General features: G+C 46.6%; 1 protein-coding gene across 5 annotated transcripts in view; it reads right to left on the reverse strand.

Moving 5' to 3' along the window:
• BCAR3 (BCAR3 adaptor protein, NSP family member) overlaps positions 1-20,474 on the reverse strand; it is a 117,742-nt gene that overhangs the window by 27,623 nt on the left and 69,645 nt on the right. For 4 of the 5 annotated variants that reach the window (XM_032652934.1, XM_032652926.1, XM_032652952.1 and 1 more), the window contains one exon: positions 2,146-2,274. In XM_032652934.1, the coding sequence (XP_032508825.1) occupies positions 2,146-2,274 (129 nt within the window). Of the gene's footprint in view, positions 1-1,053; positions 1,141-2,145; positions 2,275-20,474 lie in introns of those variants that run through there. The other variant, XM_032652958.1, reaches the window with a different exon arrangement.

Consider the following 20,474-nt stretch of genomic DNA (forward strand, 5'->3'; position numbering starts at 1 on the left):
AAATAAATAAGAAAATTTGTGTCTGGTGGGTCTGATTCTCCCCCTTCCCCCAACAATTGGAGGAGGGTGTTTGTTGTCATCTACGAGTCACCCTCAGAGCCCTCTCCTAAGACAGCCCCTCTCCAGGCCTGGTCGATGGGGGAGGAGGGTCCACATGCAGGTGGAGTCCAGGCACTGTGGAATCGACCCTTGAGTGTGGTTCTGGGTACACCGATTACTCTGGAGGGCCTGGAACAAAGAGGGCCAGGTCTCTCATCTCACAATGTTATTGGGAAGATTATATACCTGCATACATGCTATATGCAAAGCACTGGTACAGTGCCTGGAACATAGCAGATGCTAAAAAAATCACTAGCTATAGTGATGCTGATGTTTATAATAAAAGGAGAATTTATACTGTGCTGTAGTATGGTTGTTCCTGTAGCTAATCTGCCTGGGTTTGCATTCTGGCTCGTCTGGGCGACAAGTTACATGGACAAGTTACACTCAGTTTACATCATCTGTAAAACGGGGATAATATCACCTACAGGATAGCTATAAAGGTTTAAAGGACTAAAGTGTTGGCTATAACTATCGTTATTATTGTCACAGTCTTTAGTTATACAATCGGGAGTGATGTATAGCTGAAAATTCACACTCATGGCAAATGGGAAACAAACTTTATGATCCCGATAAGGAGAATGATGGTGGTGACAGACATCAGATTTATAAACTTTGATAAGCTTTCTAGGACATGCCAACATTTGATCAGTTAGCTTAGAATAGTACGCTACCATGGTTACCTTAAAATTGCATCTTAGCCTTAAAAATGTTTTCACACAGAAATTCCATTTCTTGGAATTGAGCCTGAGGAAATAATTATAGTCGTGAACACAGTAAGTTATCTTCAAGGATGTTGGGGAGAGTGCCCAATACAGAATGCAGAAAGCATACAGTGGACACAGACAGTGGAGACCGGTGTGGGAGAACATTTCAGAGCAGGAGAAAATTCCCAGGAAATATCATTAAGGGAAGAAAGTGGGCTGCAAAGTTCTATGCAGCATGAGCTCATACTTGATTTGGAAAAGTCTGGCAGGATTTATATCGAAATGTTCATAGTGGTCATCTCCAGAAGGGAGAATTACAGGTAAGAGTTTAATTTTCTTCTTTTTACTCTATTTTCTACAATCGATTTTACACTAAAAGAAGAAAAAAAAAAACAAAGTTAGAATCAGGATTATTTCTTTGATGGTGCTGAGAAAGCTGCTACCTGAAAAGAAAACATTCACAACATGACACCCTTCCCTCACCCTCAGCCACCCCTCTCCTGTCACTCCGTCCTGCGTGACTGGTCGGATCAGGTGGGAACATATGTATATGTATAGCTGATTCACTTTGTTGTAAATCAGAAACTAACACACCATTGTAAAGCAATTATACCCCAATAAAGATGTTTAAAAAAAAAAAAATAAATAAATAAATGGAAAAAAAAAAAAAAAAAAAACCCAAGGGAAGCTCTATACCTCAATTCTGCACTTATTCTATTTTTCAATTTCTATACTATTAAATACAAAAACATCATTCACGGCTATGGCCCAAAGGACTAGCACACAAAGTACATTCTGGCCATGAGCCTGTGGTCGCTGGTATGATTCCTCTTCTTTCCCACCCACCCCCCCCTCCCCGGGCCAGGGGCCGGGGAGGGGAGGGATGGAGAGTGGATAAGTGCCAGCCCCACTAGGGCACAGGCGGCCTTGTCGCTCTGGGTCACCCGCCCTGATGATACCCCCTCTTCACCTGAAATTAAACCACTGCCTTGGGAAGGAAGCAGGCTCCACAGGGTACGAGGCTGCAGGCAGTCGGCCAAGAGTTCAATTATCTGAACCACAGCCCAGCCTGATATTCCCTTAGGTATCACCCTGCGTTGCTGCCTCCTGCCTGCGCCTTGTTTACAGAACCACAGAACAGCTGCTCTCCCTTCATCCACTCACCGGCCACGGGGAAACGAAACGTACTTTGGATTCCTGACCTTAGCTCTTCTCAAGGTCTCCTTAGAGCCGCGCCTACGTTAAGTCACCACAGGCCACCCTGTAGTAGTGCGCTCTGGCTGAACCGGGGCTTGCGCCTGGTAGCCTTGAACGTGTGACCCTGCGCGGGGGCGGGTACCTGTCGGGGGATGCGGCCGTGGTACCAGGCGTGGCTGCGCAAGTCCTCGCTGCTCAGCAGCAGCTCCTCTTCCAGCTCCTTCTTCAGCCTCTCCTGGGTCCTGTCCATGACGTGCCTCTCCTTGGAGAACTGCAACACAGGGTCACCAGTGATCTCCCAGCCTGCTGGGGCCGCGAGCCCAGGCCAGCCGGCTGGAGACGCCGGCCTTGCGGTCGGCTGCTTTGCTAATCAAACCAGTATATGCCCAGAGCCCTGGTCAGGTAGAGGAGCCTGGATAATGATTACAATTAGCTGTGAACTTTCATTTCTCTGGCTGCAGAGAGCGTGTAGTAAAATTTTCACCTGCACTCGGGGACTATGAGAGGAGAATAAGCCAAGCCGTTCCTTTTATCAGTCTACTCGGGTAGCAGCTGAAAACATGGCGCGAGCAGGGCAGGGAGCGCCAGGGAGAGATGTGCCAGGCCACCCAGAGAGCTTCCTCATTCTCCTTCAGAGCTGTCCTAACGCAGAGCTGGGAAGGACAGAGTGCCAGCCGGCCCATGGTCCCAGGCCTGCAGGACAGTGCTGCCCAAAGTGCAGTCCCAGGGCTGTCGTGATGGCTCTGAATTCTTTGCTACCGGCAAACTCCAGTTCAGGACCGAGTTTGCCTTTAGAAACGTTTACAGCAATTGGACAGAGTAGTGTCTCTTGAATCTACTAACAGAAGTCTGAGTTTGTATTTTGTATGTGATTTTAATGTCATTTTTCTGCTATTTCATTTTTTACGACAGGTTGGAAAAGGAAACTTAAATCAAAACAGAGAACTGGCTCTTCACCTCCAGTAGTTTGAGAATCACTGAATCTAGGTCACTGCACAGCGGCCGGGACAGGAGTTCTGGGTGGGTAACACTTGTTCCGGGTTTAATTTAGAACCCACGCCCACTTACAACGTGTGAACTGAACTTGGACACCTGCCTGGTTCCCAGCAAAACCGGGCTCAGGGACTGTGGCTGAAGGTCATATGAGCAGGAAAAGGCTGTGTCCTTGTGTTTTCTCAACTTCCCCAGCTGGGCCTCAAAGGCCTGTAGGAATCACAAAACTCTCCTCATCACACTGCCCTGCACCTTAGCAAGGAAAGAGCCCCCCCAGACCTCTTCCACTCAAGAGGAAGAAAAAGACCTGGGATTTTATAGCTGGATTCTTATCCTCAGCCCACGAGGGCACTGGCCGCAGAATGACTCCCGGGCTGTTTTCAAGGTGGGGCTCTGGCTTACTAATTATTTACTTCTCCCTCCACCTCTTCCCCACCACTCTTCTCACAGTGCAGGACCCCCACCCCCCACCCCGGAGTGTTTGACAGATGAGCTGAATTCCTATCAAAGAGATACTGATGTTGGCTGCCCACAGCGCCCGCAGGCATTATTAGCACTGATGTTTGACACTGTCGGCTTCGATCATTAATTATGTACAGGTACATCTGAAGACAGCTCGTTGGGAAGACCTGAGTGCAGAATGTAGATTGTCAACCAGGCCGCATCTGCTATTTGTTTATTGTCTGTCTTGCCTCCTGCTAGGTAATAAGCTTCCCGGGACCAGAAGCCCATCTGCCTTCTCCCCTGCTGCCTTCGGGCAGTGCCTGAACACAATGGGTACTGCGTACTCACTGAATGAACAAATAACCCAATGTTTATGACTTTTCTTAGTTATGGAGGTTCTCCTGTTTCCTCTCGAATTATTTGAAGCCCTGGTTTAACCAGGCGGGTTGCCACACAGCTAAAGGATGACTGACATTCCTCAGTCTTTCTCTCTTATAGGGAGATGTGACCACGTGGCTAAGTTTTGGCCAAGGAAGGGTAAACTGCCATGTTGGTGGGACTTCCAAGCTGAGATATGATGGCCAGAGCTGCAAAACCATCCTGGATAATGAGGAAGAGGCCAAACCATAGGAGTAGGCGAGCAGAAGGCCTGAACGAGCCCAGGTTCCTCACAACGGTGAGGCCAACACCCCGGCCCTGGACTGCCGGCCTCCAGGTCTTCCATGTGATCTTTTAGCTTTTTTAAGCCTGTTATTTTGGGTGTTCCTGTCACTGGCAGCTGAGCTAAATCCTAACCGATACTGTGACCCTGGCCTCTCTTTAGCCACCCTGACAGTCTGTACACCTAGCCTAAATCCCTTGTGCCGAGTCCTGGGTCCACTTCTTCTTGGTCTGAGCTCTGAAAATGCAGCAACCAGCAGGTCCTATCCCCTGTGTAACCCTCCACTGAAACTGTGTTCGCCCAGACCCCGAAAGCTATCCCCGTACTCTCCTTGCTCCCTGATAGCCAACACCCAGGCCACGTCCCATCCTCCACCCCCTCTCTCTTTCTCAGCATCTCATAAACATCAAAGGTCTTCTGTAGCATTTTATATGGGACAATCTTTTACTTCAGGTTTTGAGATAATATTGTTTTGCACTTGTTACCAAAAAAAAAAAAAAAAAAAAAAAAAAAATCAGTTCTCGTTACTTCTGTCCTAACTCCTTAGAGGAAAGTCCACAATTACTGTTCTCTCCCCCTGCAGACTCGGGAGCTGGGGCACTCTAGGGAAGTACCTAGAGAAGAGAGAAAAGATCCGTAAGACTGACCCTCTCACATAATCTGGGACAGAAGACCAGACTTCAGAAAATATGCCCTTAAGCTCTTGCATAATTTGTGAAAAGTTAGGGGGTTACACAGTTATACAGACTTGTATTTTAAACGGGGAAGAGGAGAAGGGAAAGGGAGGGAGATGAAGAGGGAGGGGGTGGAGGGGGAGGGGGTGGGAGGAAGGGAGGGAGCCAGAGCCAGAGAGAGCAAGAATTGCAAAGGGCTCTTCATTTCAAGCCAGTGAGGGCTGGTTCTACTGCATTAAAAGGAGCCAAGGGGGCCGCTGGGAGCTTCTGCGTCTACAGATGATGTGGGCAATGTCTCCCAAACAACTGAAGAGGCAATTCAGAAGTCACCCACATATGGTCACTCTCATGATTACAGTGGGTATTTGGGAGAGGATGCCTTCTAGAACTTTCACTCATTGTTTTAATCACATATATTAACGCAACTTTTATTTTTCCCAGGTGCCTATTTTATGACAGCTCGACCTTGCTGACTCTGATTTTGCCGCTGTAGGTAGGTACTTTGATGCGCTGTCAACCCCGTGGTTGGTGAGGGGTGACCATATAAGAAAGCAGTTTACACTGGATGGAAGTGCAGTACTCACTGACCTTTGGACCTTATGTTCTTCAACTGCCAGAGAAAGCAAGAAAATAATTACAAATAATCGATCTCTCAAACAAATGCTATAAATGTTACTAACGACCACCTTATAGTAACACGAAGTTTTCTTCAGGCTCAAATTCTCTTAACTATTTGCTCCTAAATTTGAACTTCATTCCTGGAAGATAAGTCTGATTCCTTGTTTCTCCAGCCTCTTATCTTGAGGGGGGGAGGAGGTGGCAGCGAGGGGAGGCCAGAGATGGAATAGGGTTTCACTGCACCAGCACGGGCCCTGGCCATCCTGAGCTCCACCACACACAGCAGCTGGGGCACAACCTCCGGAGGAAGGGAAGCTGCTAGGCTTTGGATCAAGAACATCCTGCCACAAGTCTTGCCAGGTTCATTCCAGGGACCAGATCCACCCACAGCCACCATAAGAGAAGGATGCAGGCTGGACACGTATCTTCTACTCCAAGTCTTACCTGAGTCTGATCCATCAGAGATTTGAAAGCAGTCCTTTTTTTTTGGGGGGAGGGGTGTAAAAAAATGTGCTATGTATGTAAATTAAGTAATAAGTATACCTTGAGCAGGAAAGAAAAGGAAAGAAGAAAGGGAGGGAGGGATGGAGGCAGGGCTTAGTAACTACCGTGTCACGGTTACCCACTCACATGGCTCCACTTCTAAAACTTCTTCCAGTCCCAGTCATTGGCTCTGGGGTCTGAGACGAGAGGTAGGTAAACGGATAACTACAGCAAATGAGGGGATGGATGAGGCCCACAACTGTCCAACCGAATTGAAGTTTAGCCAGAAAATTCATAAATTACTATCACTGTTGCTTTTCATGGAAATCTGAGTCTAGCTACTACTTTCCTACTGCCAGCATTTTCATAACCCTGACGTCAACGGATGTTATAGCACAGTGTTTAAGAGCTCAGGCCAGCCTGCCCCCTTCATCCACAGGCCACTGTGCCACTCACCAGCTGTGTGGCTCTGGGCAAGTGACTTTACCTCTCTGTAGAGCTCCTGGTCTGCAAAATGGGGATAATAACATATGACGACAGGTTAATAGGGATGAGATGGATCAATATCCATAAAGCGCTTATGACATACCGTGGTACACAGACAGCGCGAACTGTTGACTGTTTTTGTAGGCCTATATCAGAATGCCATTCACCTGGTTAAATAAAATGAACAGTTTGAGGTGTTTAAGGTCTGATGCACAGGCATGGTGGGTGGGTCAGTATTTGGGAGGAAAGCAGTTAAGGAAAGCAGCCTGGTACTTGTTTAAGTGCCCACTGGCTACCTCAATCCTCTTCAGAAGCCCGCTGTCCACCTGCCCCAGGCCCTCTGGTCCGGTTTCACGGCCAGGACCAGTCCTAGCTTGCTGAGGCCGCCTCCGAAAATCGCTCTAATCTGGAATGAACATCTCTGGAGCCCCACACCGCAGGCAAGTCTGGTCTTGACAGGCTGGAATAGCTGGAGCCCAGGAGATGGTTGGAAAACACATTCTGGAGGCACAGAGCCAGCTCCACCGACGTGCTGGGAACCTCTATTAACAAGGAAACCCACATTTCAACAGTTCTCTGAGGAAGAAAAAGCTGTTCCAGCCCAGGGAGGAATGGAGCTCAGGGTCTCCTCTCGCAACGGCTGTGTGATGTGCGATCCTGCATTTCAAATCAGGCACAACAATGGGACCCAGACTCTCCGGAGGTTTGTGTTCCTAAGTCCGGGGGATGAGGGATGCGTGCTCACCACCATCGGTGGGAAAGCCCCAGAGCCGCTGTGGGAGACCATTGAGAGGATTAGGAAAAGATGGCATCTGCATTGTAACTAATATTTTCTTCTCTCCCTGTGTGGAAGGAAAGCTTCCCAGTTCCCACAGAATTTTAAATGGTGCAAATCACCAAGAAAGACCACATCCCCAGGCTGGGAGCTGTGGATGGAAAGGAAAAGACTGCGGAGGCACCATCTTGGGGCCAACAACAATGGTGACCAAGCAGTTTGCCAACCCTCAGGCTGCTGGCGGGTGATGACAGGCTGGGTCCCTACCCTCAGGAGGGCACATTCTCCTAGAAGCCCACACAGGGAATAGTTTAACACATCCCTGAGCTCTGGAGACAGAATGCTGGGATCTCATCCCTGCCCCTACAGCTCCTTAGCCTGGGCAAGTTACGCCACCTCTTTATCCTTTGGTTTTCCCATGTCAAAAAGGCCCCATATGGGGTGGGGGGGTAGGAAGGAGAAGACGGGGTATCAGGGTTGGCCCTTGAGGATAAGACTTGAGAACAGTAAGGGTGCTTTGGGCATGTGAGCTAAGAGCAGGTGGGCCTGGTCAGATAAAGGTGCTGTCTGGGGAGGAGAGGGCTAGAGTAGGCGGAGCCTCTCCCCCTAACACCCCAAGCACCCGTTTTCTCTCCCCAGGAGAGCTCCATCTTTTCTCTAAGTATGTGGTTCAAACCTACCTCCCTGGACATTGCTGGCTGGCCTGGCTAAGTCCCTGACCCAAGCTGGCCTAACCAAATTTCTTCCTGGGATCTTTCTAAGGGAACTGAGTGAAGGACACCCTACCTGCTTGTGAAAACGTCATGAGACTGGAAGAATGGAGGTTGCTTCACCTTATGTTGACCAGACTGGGCTGAGAGAATGAAGTCACTGTGCAAAGAGAAGAGAAGGAGGAGATGGAAGGGTCCGAGCGGCACACACATCCCTAACCCCAGCTGATCGTGTTAACTGGGAAACTCCCCTGATACCTCAGTTAGTTTGTGCTGGACTCCTGTCACTTGTGACCAGAGAAGTCCTGACCCAGGAAGGCAGAGATCAGACAGATCAGACAGAGGGGCGCTGTAGACTGAGAGGTTAGTCCTTCACACTCCAGACGCTGAAGGCCATTGACACTTTCTGCCCGGGAAGGCAACAGGTACAAAAAAAAAAGATGCTTTCAGACGGATCAATCTGGCTGCGGTGAGCGGAAGGGACTGGATGGGGCTGGGGTTAGCGGCACGAGGCCAGTTCAGAGTCTTTTGAAATGTGCTGATGATGTCCAAATCCCCATCTCCAGCCTTTAGGGTTGCTGCTGTGGTAGGGATATTTACCAGAATCCACTTCAGAGCTCAGACGCCGATACGGATAAATGGAACTCATCTTTTCTGCAAAGCCTGCTCTTCTCCTTTCCCAGTCATTGCCACCTCCACTGCCCTCATTACTCAAACTAGAACCCTCAGAACTGGCTTCCACTGACCAAGAAATTCCTGATGATACCTCTCACCAAGGCCCATTCTAATCCCCATGGAGGTTATCATGTCCTGTTCTCCCTGAACTTTCACAATAGCCTCCTGACAATTTCCCTAACCCCATGTCTAGTGCAACAACCCACCACCTACAAAGCCACAGATCATCATATCCTCAGAGACTTTAGTCAAGGGGTGCCCCAGCTAGGGCTGACATGAGATCCAGAGTCTCTTCTAGCCCCTCCTCCCCCAAAACGGATCGGCTTCTTATGTCTTGTTTTCACTCTCCCAGGGCTCAGACCTGGCCCATAAGGGACACAGACCCCCATAGCCCTCTCCTCCCAGATCCCTGAGCTTTGAACACATTACATTCCTTGAAGCCCAGTGAGCTGACGCACCACTCTTGCTATACACTGACACCTCGTACAGGGATCCAGGTCTGAATTTGCTAGGAGGCCCAGGTCACGAGAAGGCTGTGGATGCCTATGTGAGGCATCTTTGTGGGTCCCCAGAAATAAGTGGCAGAGGCTTGATGGATGGGGGAGATGGGCAAGGGTACTGCCATTATGCAGTGGGTCCATGAGTGGGGTCCATGAGTCAGCAGACTTGGGGCATTAAAGGTTTTGGACTTTATTTAAAGGGTCCACATGTTCCAAAGGGCTCACAGTATCCTACACATAAAACCCAAAGGCAGGAGATGCCCTTCTCCATCTGGCCCTGAGCTCCCTTTCTGAGGCACACTGACACAGGGCCCTGGTCATAGGACCTTCCACAGCTTCATGGACACACAGTCCCTTATGTCCCTCGTCCATGCCTTCTCTCATGGTCCAGAGACAGTGACCCACCTGCAGATGCCACCGTGTATCCTCGCTGGAGCCCAGGCTGGGGGATGGGGAGAGGCCAGAGGGGAGTTGGATGAGGCAGGCAGGGCCTTGAGGGCCATGCTGAATTAGTCTGATTTTATCAAAGGGGGCAGGGAATCCACTAACACACTCTACACAGTGGGGGCAATGCAGTCTGCCAGGCATGAGCTCCTTGAGGGCAGAGGCCATGGCTTACTTGCTTTGGGCTCCCAGAGCCTGGTGGCTAGCACGCAGCAGGTACCCAGTAAACACCTGCTGACTGGAACCATGTTTGCCATTTCACCCTCCGTGTGGCAGCTTCCTTGCCACTGGGTGGGGAGAAAAAGAAAGAGTTTGGAGGTTGGTCAAGAACAGGTGACAAAAAACAGAGTCATAGGTCAATGGAACAGAATAGAGAGCCCAGAAATGAACCTACCCTTGTGTGGGCAATTAATCTATGACCAAGAGGCAAGAATATACAATGGAGGAAAGACAACCTCTTCAGTAAATGGTGTTGGGAAAACTGGACAGCTATATGCAAAAGAATCAAACCAGACTACTTTCTCATGCCATATACAAAAATAAACTCAAATGGATTAAAGACTTACATGGGAGACCTGAAACCATAAAACTTCTAGAAGAAAACATAGGCAGTACATTCCTAGACATCGGTCTTCGTAACATATTTTTGGATATGTCTCCTCAGGCAAGGGAAACAAAAGCAAAAATAAACAAATGGGACTACATCAAACTACAAGGCTTTGCACAATGATGGAAACCGTCAACAAAATGAAAAGGCTGCCTATTGAAGAGAAGATATTTGCAAACGATATACCTGATAAGGGGCTGATATCCAAAATATACAGAGACCTCATACAACTCAAGAGCAAAAGACCAAACAACCTGATTTTAAAAAACGGGCAGAGGATCTAGATAAACATTTTTCTGAAGAAGGCATACAGATGGCCAACAGGTACGTGAAAAGATGCTCAACATCACAAATCATCAGGGAAATGCAACTCAAAACCACAATGAGATATCACCTCACACCTGTCAGAATGGCTATTATTAAAAAGACAACAAATAATAAGTGTTGGTGAGGATGTGGAGAAAAGGGAATCCTCATGCACTGTTGGTGGAAACGTAAATGAGTGCAGATGCTGTGGAAAACAGTATGGAGATTCCTCAAAAAATTTAAAATAGAACTACCATGTGATCCAGCAATTCCACTCCTGGGTATTTATCTGAAGAAAACTTAAACACTGATTAGAAAAAATATATGCACCACTATGTTCACAGCAGTATTATTTACAATAGTCAAGATATGGAAGCAACCTTAGTGCCCATCAATAGATGAATGGATTAAAAAAGATCTGGCATATATACACAATGGAATATTACTCAGCCATAAAAGAGAATGAAATCTTGCCATTTGACACAACATGGATGGACCTAGAGGGGGTATCATGCTAAGTGAGATAAGTCAGACAAAAAAAGACAAATACTGTATGATTTCATTTATATGTAGAATCTAAAAAACAAAACAAGGAACAAACATAACAAAACAGAAACGGACTCACAGATACAGAGCACAAACAGGTGGTTGCCAGAAGGGAGTGGGGTTGGGGGATGAGAGAAATAGGTGAGGAAGATTAAGAGGTACAAACTTCCAGCTGCAAAATAAATGAGTCAGGGGATGAAATGTACAGTGTGGGGAATATAGTCAATAATTATGTAATATCTTTGTATGGTGACAGATGGTAACCAAACTTATGGTAATCATTATGAATGTAGAGAAGTATCAAATCACTATGTTACGTAACAGGAATTAACAGAGTGTTGTAGGTCAATTATACTTCAAAAACAAACAAACTCATAGAAAAAGAGATAAGATTTGTGGTTACCAGAGGTGGGGCGGGGGAGGCAGAATTGGATGAAGGAGTCAAAAGGCACAAACTTCCAGTTATAAGATAAATAAGTCCTAGGGATGTAACGTACAACATGATCAATATACTTAACTCTACTGCACATTACATATGAAAGGTGTTAAGAGAGTAAATCCTAGAGTTCTCATCACAAGGAAAACAATATATTTTTTCTATTTCTCTAATTTTCTATCTACAGGAGATGATGTTCACTAAACTTATTGTGATCATTTCACGACGTATGGACGTCAAATTGTTATGCTGTACACTTTAAATTTAACAGTTCTGTATGTCAGTTATACCTCAATAAAACTGGAAAAAAAAAAAAGAACAGGTGACCCTGACCACCTTTCTAGACTTCTCTTGTGTCTGTCTGCACCTGGGAGTAATAGCGCCCACTTCACAGGACTACCTGACCTGATGCACCTGGAATTAAAAAAAAAAAAAGGAACTGGCACAGTGCCTGGCACACGGTAGGCGCTCATGTGGAGCAACGTAGAATTTGAACGCTCTAAAGATGCTTCTTAGCTAAAAAATAGAAAGTTACTTCACTAAAGAGTTTTTTTTAAAACGAATTATACAACCCATCAGAAGGTTTGAGAGATATTTGGTCTTTGAGAATTTATCAATAGTTCTGATGGAATAAAAAAAGCTAGAAGTTGGAACTACCAATTTCTACTTAGGCGTAGGTATGTTTATTCTGTTTATTTCAGTTCCAAGTCAACAGTTGCTGGGGTTTTGAGCAGCACTAAATGGTTCCATCTGTGCAGGGTGACACGTCACTGAGCACCTGTAAGAAGGCACTTTCCCTCGGCGGCACGCGTCTCAGTACTAACATGCACACGTGGTTACTCCAGCCGGCCACACGTCCACAGCACACAGGACAGAGTGGCAGCATGAGAGTGTTAAGAAAGTTGTGTGTTTTGCACGAGGGCTGAGACGTCCTGGTACAGAGATGATGTGTCCTTCAGGGCCTTGGAGGCTTAGTCATCAATATGTTTTTTTGTTGAATTTTTAAGGTTAGGATGATTTTCTAGTCATTCATTCTATGACCAAGGTTGGGAATTAACTTGCTTGAAATAAAAAAAGGAGGATGGGAATGTGTGCAAGAAAAGAGGAAGGGAGGGAGCAAGCTTCTGAGCTATTCTGTCCTAGTTCAGAGTGTCGGGCCACAGCACCCAGAAAGCTATCAGGCTCTCAGACAAAAGCTTCTCTCTTCTGCCCTGGGCCGCTTTACTCAACTGAGGGAGAGGTCCACAAAAGTCCAGGCCACTCATCGGGTTGTACCAAACAACTCCACAGGTCACGTTTTTCCATAAATCTCATCCAGAAATTATGATCACAAACAAAATTGTAAGTCCGACTGCATGTAAAATTGGTCTAATTTCTCAGCAAAGACCATGTCCTCTGATGAGCCGATGGGAAACCCCTCTGAGTCCGCTGTGAACTGCCCCCAGGTGGCCAGGGCAATGCCAGAGTCTGGAAAGACCCTCATCTCAGATCCACTGAACTCCAGCAAGACATGTGATGACGTGACAGCTGTGCCATCTCGAACCCTAACGAATGCTGTAAACACATGAAGAGGTGGAGCTCCTCCACCCTGGCAAACGCACACTTTTGATCACCATTACAGGAGTATTCTGAAGCCTCACCAAGCCTCTTAGCATCTAGGGTTGGCTTACAAGTAAACCCGCCTAAAAATGAGATTCTTTGGAGATTTCAGAAACTCAGACCCTTTGAAACACTGCTTTGTGCTGAATTTTAAGCAGTGGACCAGTTTATGACCAAATTCCAAAGTATATCAAGGGCTTTCAGAGATCCAAGTGGTATTTTTACTGTTGAAAACCTGCATAAATTGATCACGAAGCCACAGAATGAATAAATCCCAATTACTTCTGCCACTCTTAACCCGGACCACAGGCTGAAAAACAAGAATCCACTTCTCCACCAGTTTCAGGCCCAACGATTTCTAGTACAAACCTTCAACTGTTTTAATCTGAGGTAGAATAGAATGAAAGGGGATGGCATTGTGGCAATCCTAAGGCCTTGAAATGAAACTATTCATATATTGCGTTCTGCGCCACCTTTGACTGACACTCGCTGGCTTTATGGCTTACCTAAAAATATTTTATTATAATCCAAAGATAAGTGAAGAAAGGCTTGAATTTACTAATCCAACGTTTCGCACTGGGGTGGCTAGGCTAGACAAATACAGTTTCTCATGCTAATAACTGTGATTAAAGTCAAAGTCTTTACCTAAGTAAAGAATTAATTTGTAACTAAAAGTCCAAAGAGAAAAAATGTCAAATTCGAATTTTATATCTCCTATTTGGTAGACAAAAGCAAATGGTGGCACGGGCAGTTGGGCATTTCAGCCTGGCCCAGAGCAGTGGGGGGTGGCCACACCGTGGCCTGGCCATTGGCTCCGGGATGTGTACAACAGAGGGACATTATATCTAAGGAGGGGCCCTTCGTAAACAGCCATTGAAAATTTGTATACCACAGCCGCCTGGCAGGTGCCAATAGAGCGTCTTGAGGTAAGGGTGCCTAATTCTAATTCACACAAGGTACTCTGTGGGCCAGCAGGGAAAGGCCCTGAGCTGTCCCGGAGGCTCTCTGCCTGTTAGGTGTTGGGCTCTTGACAAATGGGGACCTCTGGTCTCACTTGGGCCCCTTGCCTCTCAGCCTGCTCCTTTCAATCCTGAGATTAAAGCTCAGTGACGCAGTCTTTGGAGGCAGCTTCCTAACCCACACAGTACTTCACCCTGTTGGCCAAAGTTCTGCAGAAACGATCAGGTAGTTAGTTGTTTTTTTTTTAATTTTTGGTTGCGTCCGGTCTCAGTTGCGGCACGCAGGATCTTTCGTTGTGGCTCGCGGGCTCCAGAGCACGCAGGCTCAGTGGTTACGGTGGCCGGTGGCCGGACTTAGTTGCCCCGCGGCGTGTGGGTCCTTAAGTTCCCCGACCAGGGATCGAACCTATGTCCCCTGCACTGGAAGGAGGATGCTTAACCACTGGACCACCAGGGAAGTCCCAGGTAATCAGTTTTAAATCAAGAGCTTGATAGTCACTGGAACACTGTGCCTTTGGTTAAACTCAAGGACTTACCAAGTGCCTGCTGTGCCGCTCGGCCTCCTAGGCTAGACCTGAGGGGAGATGCAGACATGAGTAAGAAATATTCCATGGCCTGACATGGGCTACAGAGCCTCTTTGAGGAGACGAGACATCTGAAGGGAATGAACAGTAATAAATCACAAGTTGTTTTGCTGAAGTTCTCAGTGTTTATCTTCTTTGAGGTCAGTGAGGGCCTTTGGCTCCTTCTGAGAAAGGACTCAGTAGCAAAGAGATTTCATAAAATTTCAATAAGTTTCAGCATTCTGAAACACTTCAATTAATTTGCTGCTAACGTTTAAGTTCCTTGAAGATATAAATTCCTCTTTTCTAAATCCTAGAAAGAATCTCATGTTCAGCAAAGATTCTACAGATGGGTTTTGATGCCATTTTACCATTTTATAATTAAACCTGAGTAATTGATCACACTTTACATCAGATTCTCACTCCAGTGCCATTAAAAACTGATTTGCAATTTGCTGTTAAATTAAGATGCTTCATTTTTTTACTTTGTGTGATTTTCCTTTTCACAGACAAATGATGATACAGGGGCCGTCAGACACTAGCACAGATAGGAAAATGCCATCAACCCCCCCAGAGAGCCCAAGTCCAAGAGATTTCCTTTTATTCATTATCAAATCTTATCAAATGCTTATTAAAAGAGGCTCAGAAACCATGAATAAGAAACATGAAGAGGATATCTGTGGAACTCCGTGCTTATCAAGGTTCTGTGAAATTCGCATTAAAATTCTGCTTTCCATATGTGTAAATGAAAAAAGACTAATTTTAATTTGTGCAGACTGGAGACTTAAGGCAGCGTACTCTCTAAGCAGGCAGCAGTAACTTAATCCTCCATTCCAAACTAATTACATTAGAATCATTCTGATTGGGACCCACGGCTCCCTTTGATGTTAAACTCCTGTTGCCTTTCATCCACAATCATTCTCTGGGCAAGATCTTCCCCACACCCTCCCGTCCTGCTAGATCATGAAGCTATTGCTTTTGAAGTTCAATTTTATTTTGATGAAACACCAAGGGACTGAAAATTATTTTTCACTGAAGGAGACTGATTTCGGTCTGAAAACTGCAGGAAGAATTCTAAGTGTGACAGAATGTAGCACATCCAACACCAAGAATAGCGTTTTTCCTTCACAAAGGTTACTCACATGTGAAAGAACTTGCTGAATGCACTCATTACACCATAAGCTCTCCTCCCCTCCCCCTCCCTCCCCTGGTCCCAGTGGGTTTGTCCTTCATGTTTCTTACCCTTTTGACAAAGCATTACCCAGGGGCTCACTCAGTGCTCAACTCCAAGGGGGTCTCACCTTTCTCTGGTAATAGATAAACTGAAACACGGTAAGATTTTCAACAAGCCATTTGTTAACACCCTGCCCTGCTGAAATCTATGGCGGGTACCCTCCCCTCTAGATCAAATGTAGGTGGTGACTTCCTGAAGCGGACATCTAAATCACCCCCATGAGGCAGCCCTGTATTCTGATTCTTCCCAGTGAGAAGTTGGATGTGCCACACTTACGATGAAGGCTGAAGGTCACTGGTTGCACTTAATCCTTTATTGGGTCAGTGAAATGAAGGGCTTCAAATAAAAGCCAAGTACCAGTTCGACCGATGAAAACCTCCTCTAAACTGCTTTGCTCCCTTTAACGGTGTCCTCAAGTGACTTCCGATAACACCTCTCTCTCACACACACACAAGCTAAATAAGACAACGCAAGTGAAATATTAATCGCTCCGTCTGGCAGTGAGATTCCATTCAGTAAGAGTAGTGTTTTGTTAACATCTACGGCGAATGAAAAAACAGAGACTGCCCTGGCTAAGGCAGACCGAGGATAAGGGTTTGAAGACCAGCTGACCAAATTTCAGAACACAAAGAGGGCCAAACCAGAAATCTTTACCATTGGTAATTCAAGCTTGTTAATTCAACATCTTAATTCAAATTATGAGTGATGTGGAACACAGCTGTTCACCAGAATGGATGCCCTATTTCCTCTGCAGTAAGAATATCAGAAAATAAAAATCAACTTAATTTAAATACTATCCTTTTCGAAAACAAAAAAACCACCCCAAACCCCAATTCTATCCTTTCCTTAAATTCACCTCAAATGCATGAGGCATTACTGAATAAGCAAAATGCATTGTGATTGAAAGACACTAGGAGATGTAATTGGAAGGAAAAACGAGATATGCCAAACACGGGGAGGAAAATCCAAAGATTCAGAAAGCCCTTCAGTGTGCGGGCGGAATAAATGACTTTCCAAATTCTCTCTTTGCAAAACAGTACGTGACCAACAACTGTCTCAGAAAGTGCATTATAGATCAGAGCTAAGTATGGAGCAGGTTTTCAGTAAAACAAAATGACTCATCACAAAATGGGTTTTGGCCAAGCATCGACTTCACTGCTTCCAATATACACCTCACACACGTGCCACTTTAAAGGTATATATTTCTCCCAGAGGAGTTCAAAATTCTTGATACCCACATAACTCATCTAAACAAGTTTTTTTTAAAAAAACACACAAACACCATGCTAGACGTCATGGACAGGATCAGGGAAGCAGCAGCTGGACTTAGAGGGACGAGATACCTCATACAACACAACTCAGATCTCATGAATCATATGATGTCCCTGGAATTAAATAAGTAGCAAGAATATTTATATCTCACAAGAGAAAATATGACCAAGGCCCTGAATTTTCGTGACTTACTCAAACTTATGCAGTAAAGGATTGCCTGAAAACTAGAATCCAAGTCTCCCAAAGTATATAAAGAACCAGACATGTTTACAGGAAAGACCTGGGGAATATGAGGGCTGTGTTGACATATATGAAGGTTTGGGATGTTCTCGTCCCAACATGGCAGGTCACATATTCTTGGTTCAACTCCCTAGAGAAACGAATCCAGACTCCCTCCTGTCTTATTCCTAGGTGTCTACTCATACCAACTAATTTGGCCTCAAATAGACATGGTCATATTATGGAGGGGAAAAACATGTATCTGAAGGGTTATTATACCCATTTAACTGAAGAATAAGGTGGACATTGCAAGGCACAGATTTTGACTCAATACTAGGAGGAACTTTCTAGCAATTTCGAGTTTTCAAAAGTGGGAATGTATTGCCTTTAGGGTACAGCACACCTCCCATCTCTAGAAATGTCAAAAAGAAGGGTAATAAAATGACGTCCTATGAAGATTTAGGGCCAGATGACCAGTTAGGAAGTTACTGCAGAATTTTAAGCAGTAATAGATAATGAGGCCTGAAGTAGTACAGTACTGGTGGGAGAGACAGGAGGAAAGGTGGATGAGAGAACAGTTTAGGAGTAAAATCATGAAGACATAACTGATTAGACATGGAAGATGAATAGGGGGAAAAGACATGGGAGCTTCTGGAAGATGACTGAGCCATCAACTTCCAGTACAGAAGCATGAGCGGGGAGTAAGTTTATGGAAGAAGATGTAGAGCCTGAGGTACCTGTGGCCCATCCAGATGGAGTGGCTCACGAGGCCATGGGATCCAGGTGCTATAGAGAAGGGCTTGAGAATCCTCAGTGTAGAGGGCGTATGCTGTCTGAAATGCCACGTAAGAGATGGGTTATAGAGGGAATATGAGAAGAGGGCTAGAAGACACTGGCTTTTTTAAGAGGCAGGCTAGAAAGAGAAGCTGAAGACAGGTGTCTTAGTCCATTTAAACTACTATAAGAAAAATACGATAGACTGGGTGGCTTAAACAACAAACATTTATTTCTCACAGTTTCTGGAGGCCGGGAAGTCTAAGATCAAGGCCCTGGCAGATTCAGTGTCTATTGAGAGCTTGCTTTCTAGTTTATAGATGGCCATGTTCTTGCCATGTCCTCACAAGGTGGAAGGGATAAGAGAGCTCTCTGGGATCCCCTTTATAAGGGCACTAATTCCATTCACCAGGGCTCCACCCTCATGACCTAATCGCCTCGCAAAGGGCCTACCTGTTAACATCATCGCATTCGAGGTTAGGATTTCAACATGAATTTTGGGGGGACACAAATATTCAATCTATAACAACACAGCAGGATGGGTTGGGCAGGATCTAAGAGAAACAAGTAGAGTTCAGTGTCCTAGAGGTTGAGAGGAGACTTCCAGGAAAGGATGGCCAACAGTGCCAAGTGCAGCAGAGAGTTCTAATAGCATCAGAATTGGATGGCAGCCACAGGACTTTGCGAGGACAGGTCGCTGATCAGGTCAAGGGGACTGAGTGGCCAATGGGAAGTGAGGAAGCACAGTCTGTGTTAACCAGCTTTGGGGATGGAGGAAGTCAGGGACCAGGAAGGAAGACATGGATATGATGATTATTTTTAGAATGGGCAAGACTGAAGCATGTCTAAGCTAAGAGGAAAGTGCTGGTAAAGAGGGACAACCTGAAGGTGCCTGAGGAGTCTTTGGGGAGGAGGGTGGTCATGGGCACAGGTGGCAGGGCTGGGCTTGGTCAGGGAGAGGGACATTTCATCCTCAGAGGCTGCAGGAATGAAGAGAGGGTCATGTATATGGACACAGGTAGAGCTGTAGCTCGTGGGGGCAGGGGTGGGGATGGAAAAGTATTGGGCCTGGGGCTTCCCTGGTGGCGCAGTGGTTGAGGGTCCGCCTGCCGATGCAGGGGACACGGGTTCGTGCCCCGGTCCGGGAAGATCCTACGTGACGCGGAGTGGCTGGGCCCGTGAGCCATGGCCGCTGAGCCTGCGCGTCTGGAGCCTGTGCTCCGCAACGGGGGAGGCCACAGCAGTGAGAGGCCCGTGTACCTCAAAATAAATAAATTAATTAAAAAGTATCGGGCCTGATGGTCTGAACTGTTGCTGTGGAGTAAGAAACAGGATCTTATTATGAGTGTTAAAAACAGGTTTAAAGAGAAGGTGGAGAGAGGAAAATACGAGTGAGCTGAGCAGGGACAAGCAGAGTGGACGGGAGGCTTCAAGGACGTTGGCATGAGTTAGGGGAGACGCTGGTGATGCTCCTCAAACGCATCCTGCACACAAGGGGCCGACCCCAAACCCTCCCCCACTCCCATCCGAACTGTGTGCTGGCTCCCCGCTGCCCTGTGCCGTCTGTGCACCGACCACCTCTCTGATCTCATCTCCTTCTGCTCCTCAACTTCAGCCTGAAGTCCCATGTGTGATGCCCTTTTTCTCCCCAGGGCCTCTTCAACCTACGGCTCCTTTAGGAGTTGCCCAGTGTTACCTGCTCGGGGAAGTTCACTGACCCAGAAATGGGTTAATACCTCTGCCCAGCACCTCGCACTGTGCTGTGTATTCTCCCTGCCTTTGCACCACCACGTGGTACCTCTCCGTGGTACCTCGGAGAGAGCTGCCTGCATGCCCATCTCCCCAGCCGGATATGGAATTGCTCCTTTAGGACAAAAACTTTCACTCTGTCTCCCCAGCACGCATAGGCCCTTGATACACATGCTGGGCATGGGGGTGGGGGTGGGGGCGGGGGCGGGGAAAGAGTAGATGAATTCTGAGTGGGAGATTGGCTCGCTGGTCCCTCAAATCCCATCTTACTACAATTAAAGAATCTAGGATTCTAGTTTGTTGGTTCTCTCTGTATACCTGCTTTTGTAAAAGCACACACATATTAGAGTGGACACTGGGGAGAGTTCCCCATACAAACTAAAAGACTGATCATAGCTCTTTCATAAGATAGAAAAATAGGCCATGACATTCTCGTGGCCAGAGCCAGATTCCAATAGTAGCTCCCGGGGCTATGGACATGCACTGAAAATCCAGATGAGGACAGAGATGCTGCAATGATGTCCAACCCCAGGAGGCACTCCTCTCCTCCTCTCCCCAACCAGGACAGCCTGAATCTCCTCTGCTGCCCTGGGGACGTCCAAAATGTGCATCAGGTAAAAGGCCTCAGCTCTGTCTCTGAAGGCATCTTTAAACCCAGCGACAGAGGTCAGGGTCCTCCGCGTACTGCTGCCCTCTCACACGTGGGTGTGTGACGACCGTTGTGGTGCACGCACCCCAATGACT

The sequence above is a fragment of the Phocoena sinus genome, chromosome 1 (assembly GCF_008692025.1).
Source record: "Phocoena sinus isolate mPhoSin1 chromosome 1, mPhoSin1.pri, whole genome shotgun sequence".
Lineage (NCBI taxonomy): Eukaryota > Metazoa > Chordata > Mammalia > Artiodactyla > Phocoenidae > Phocoena > Phocoena sinus.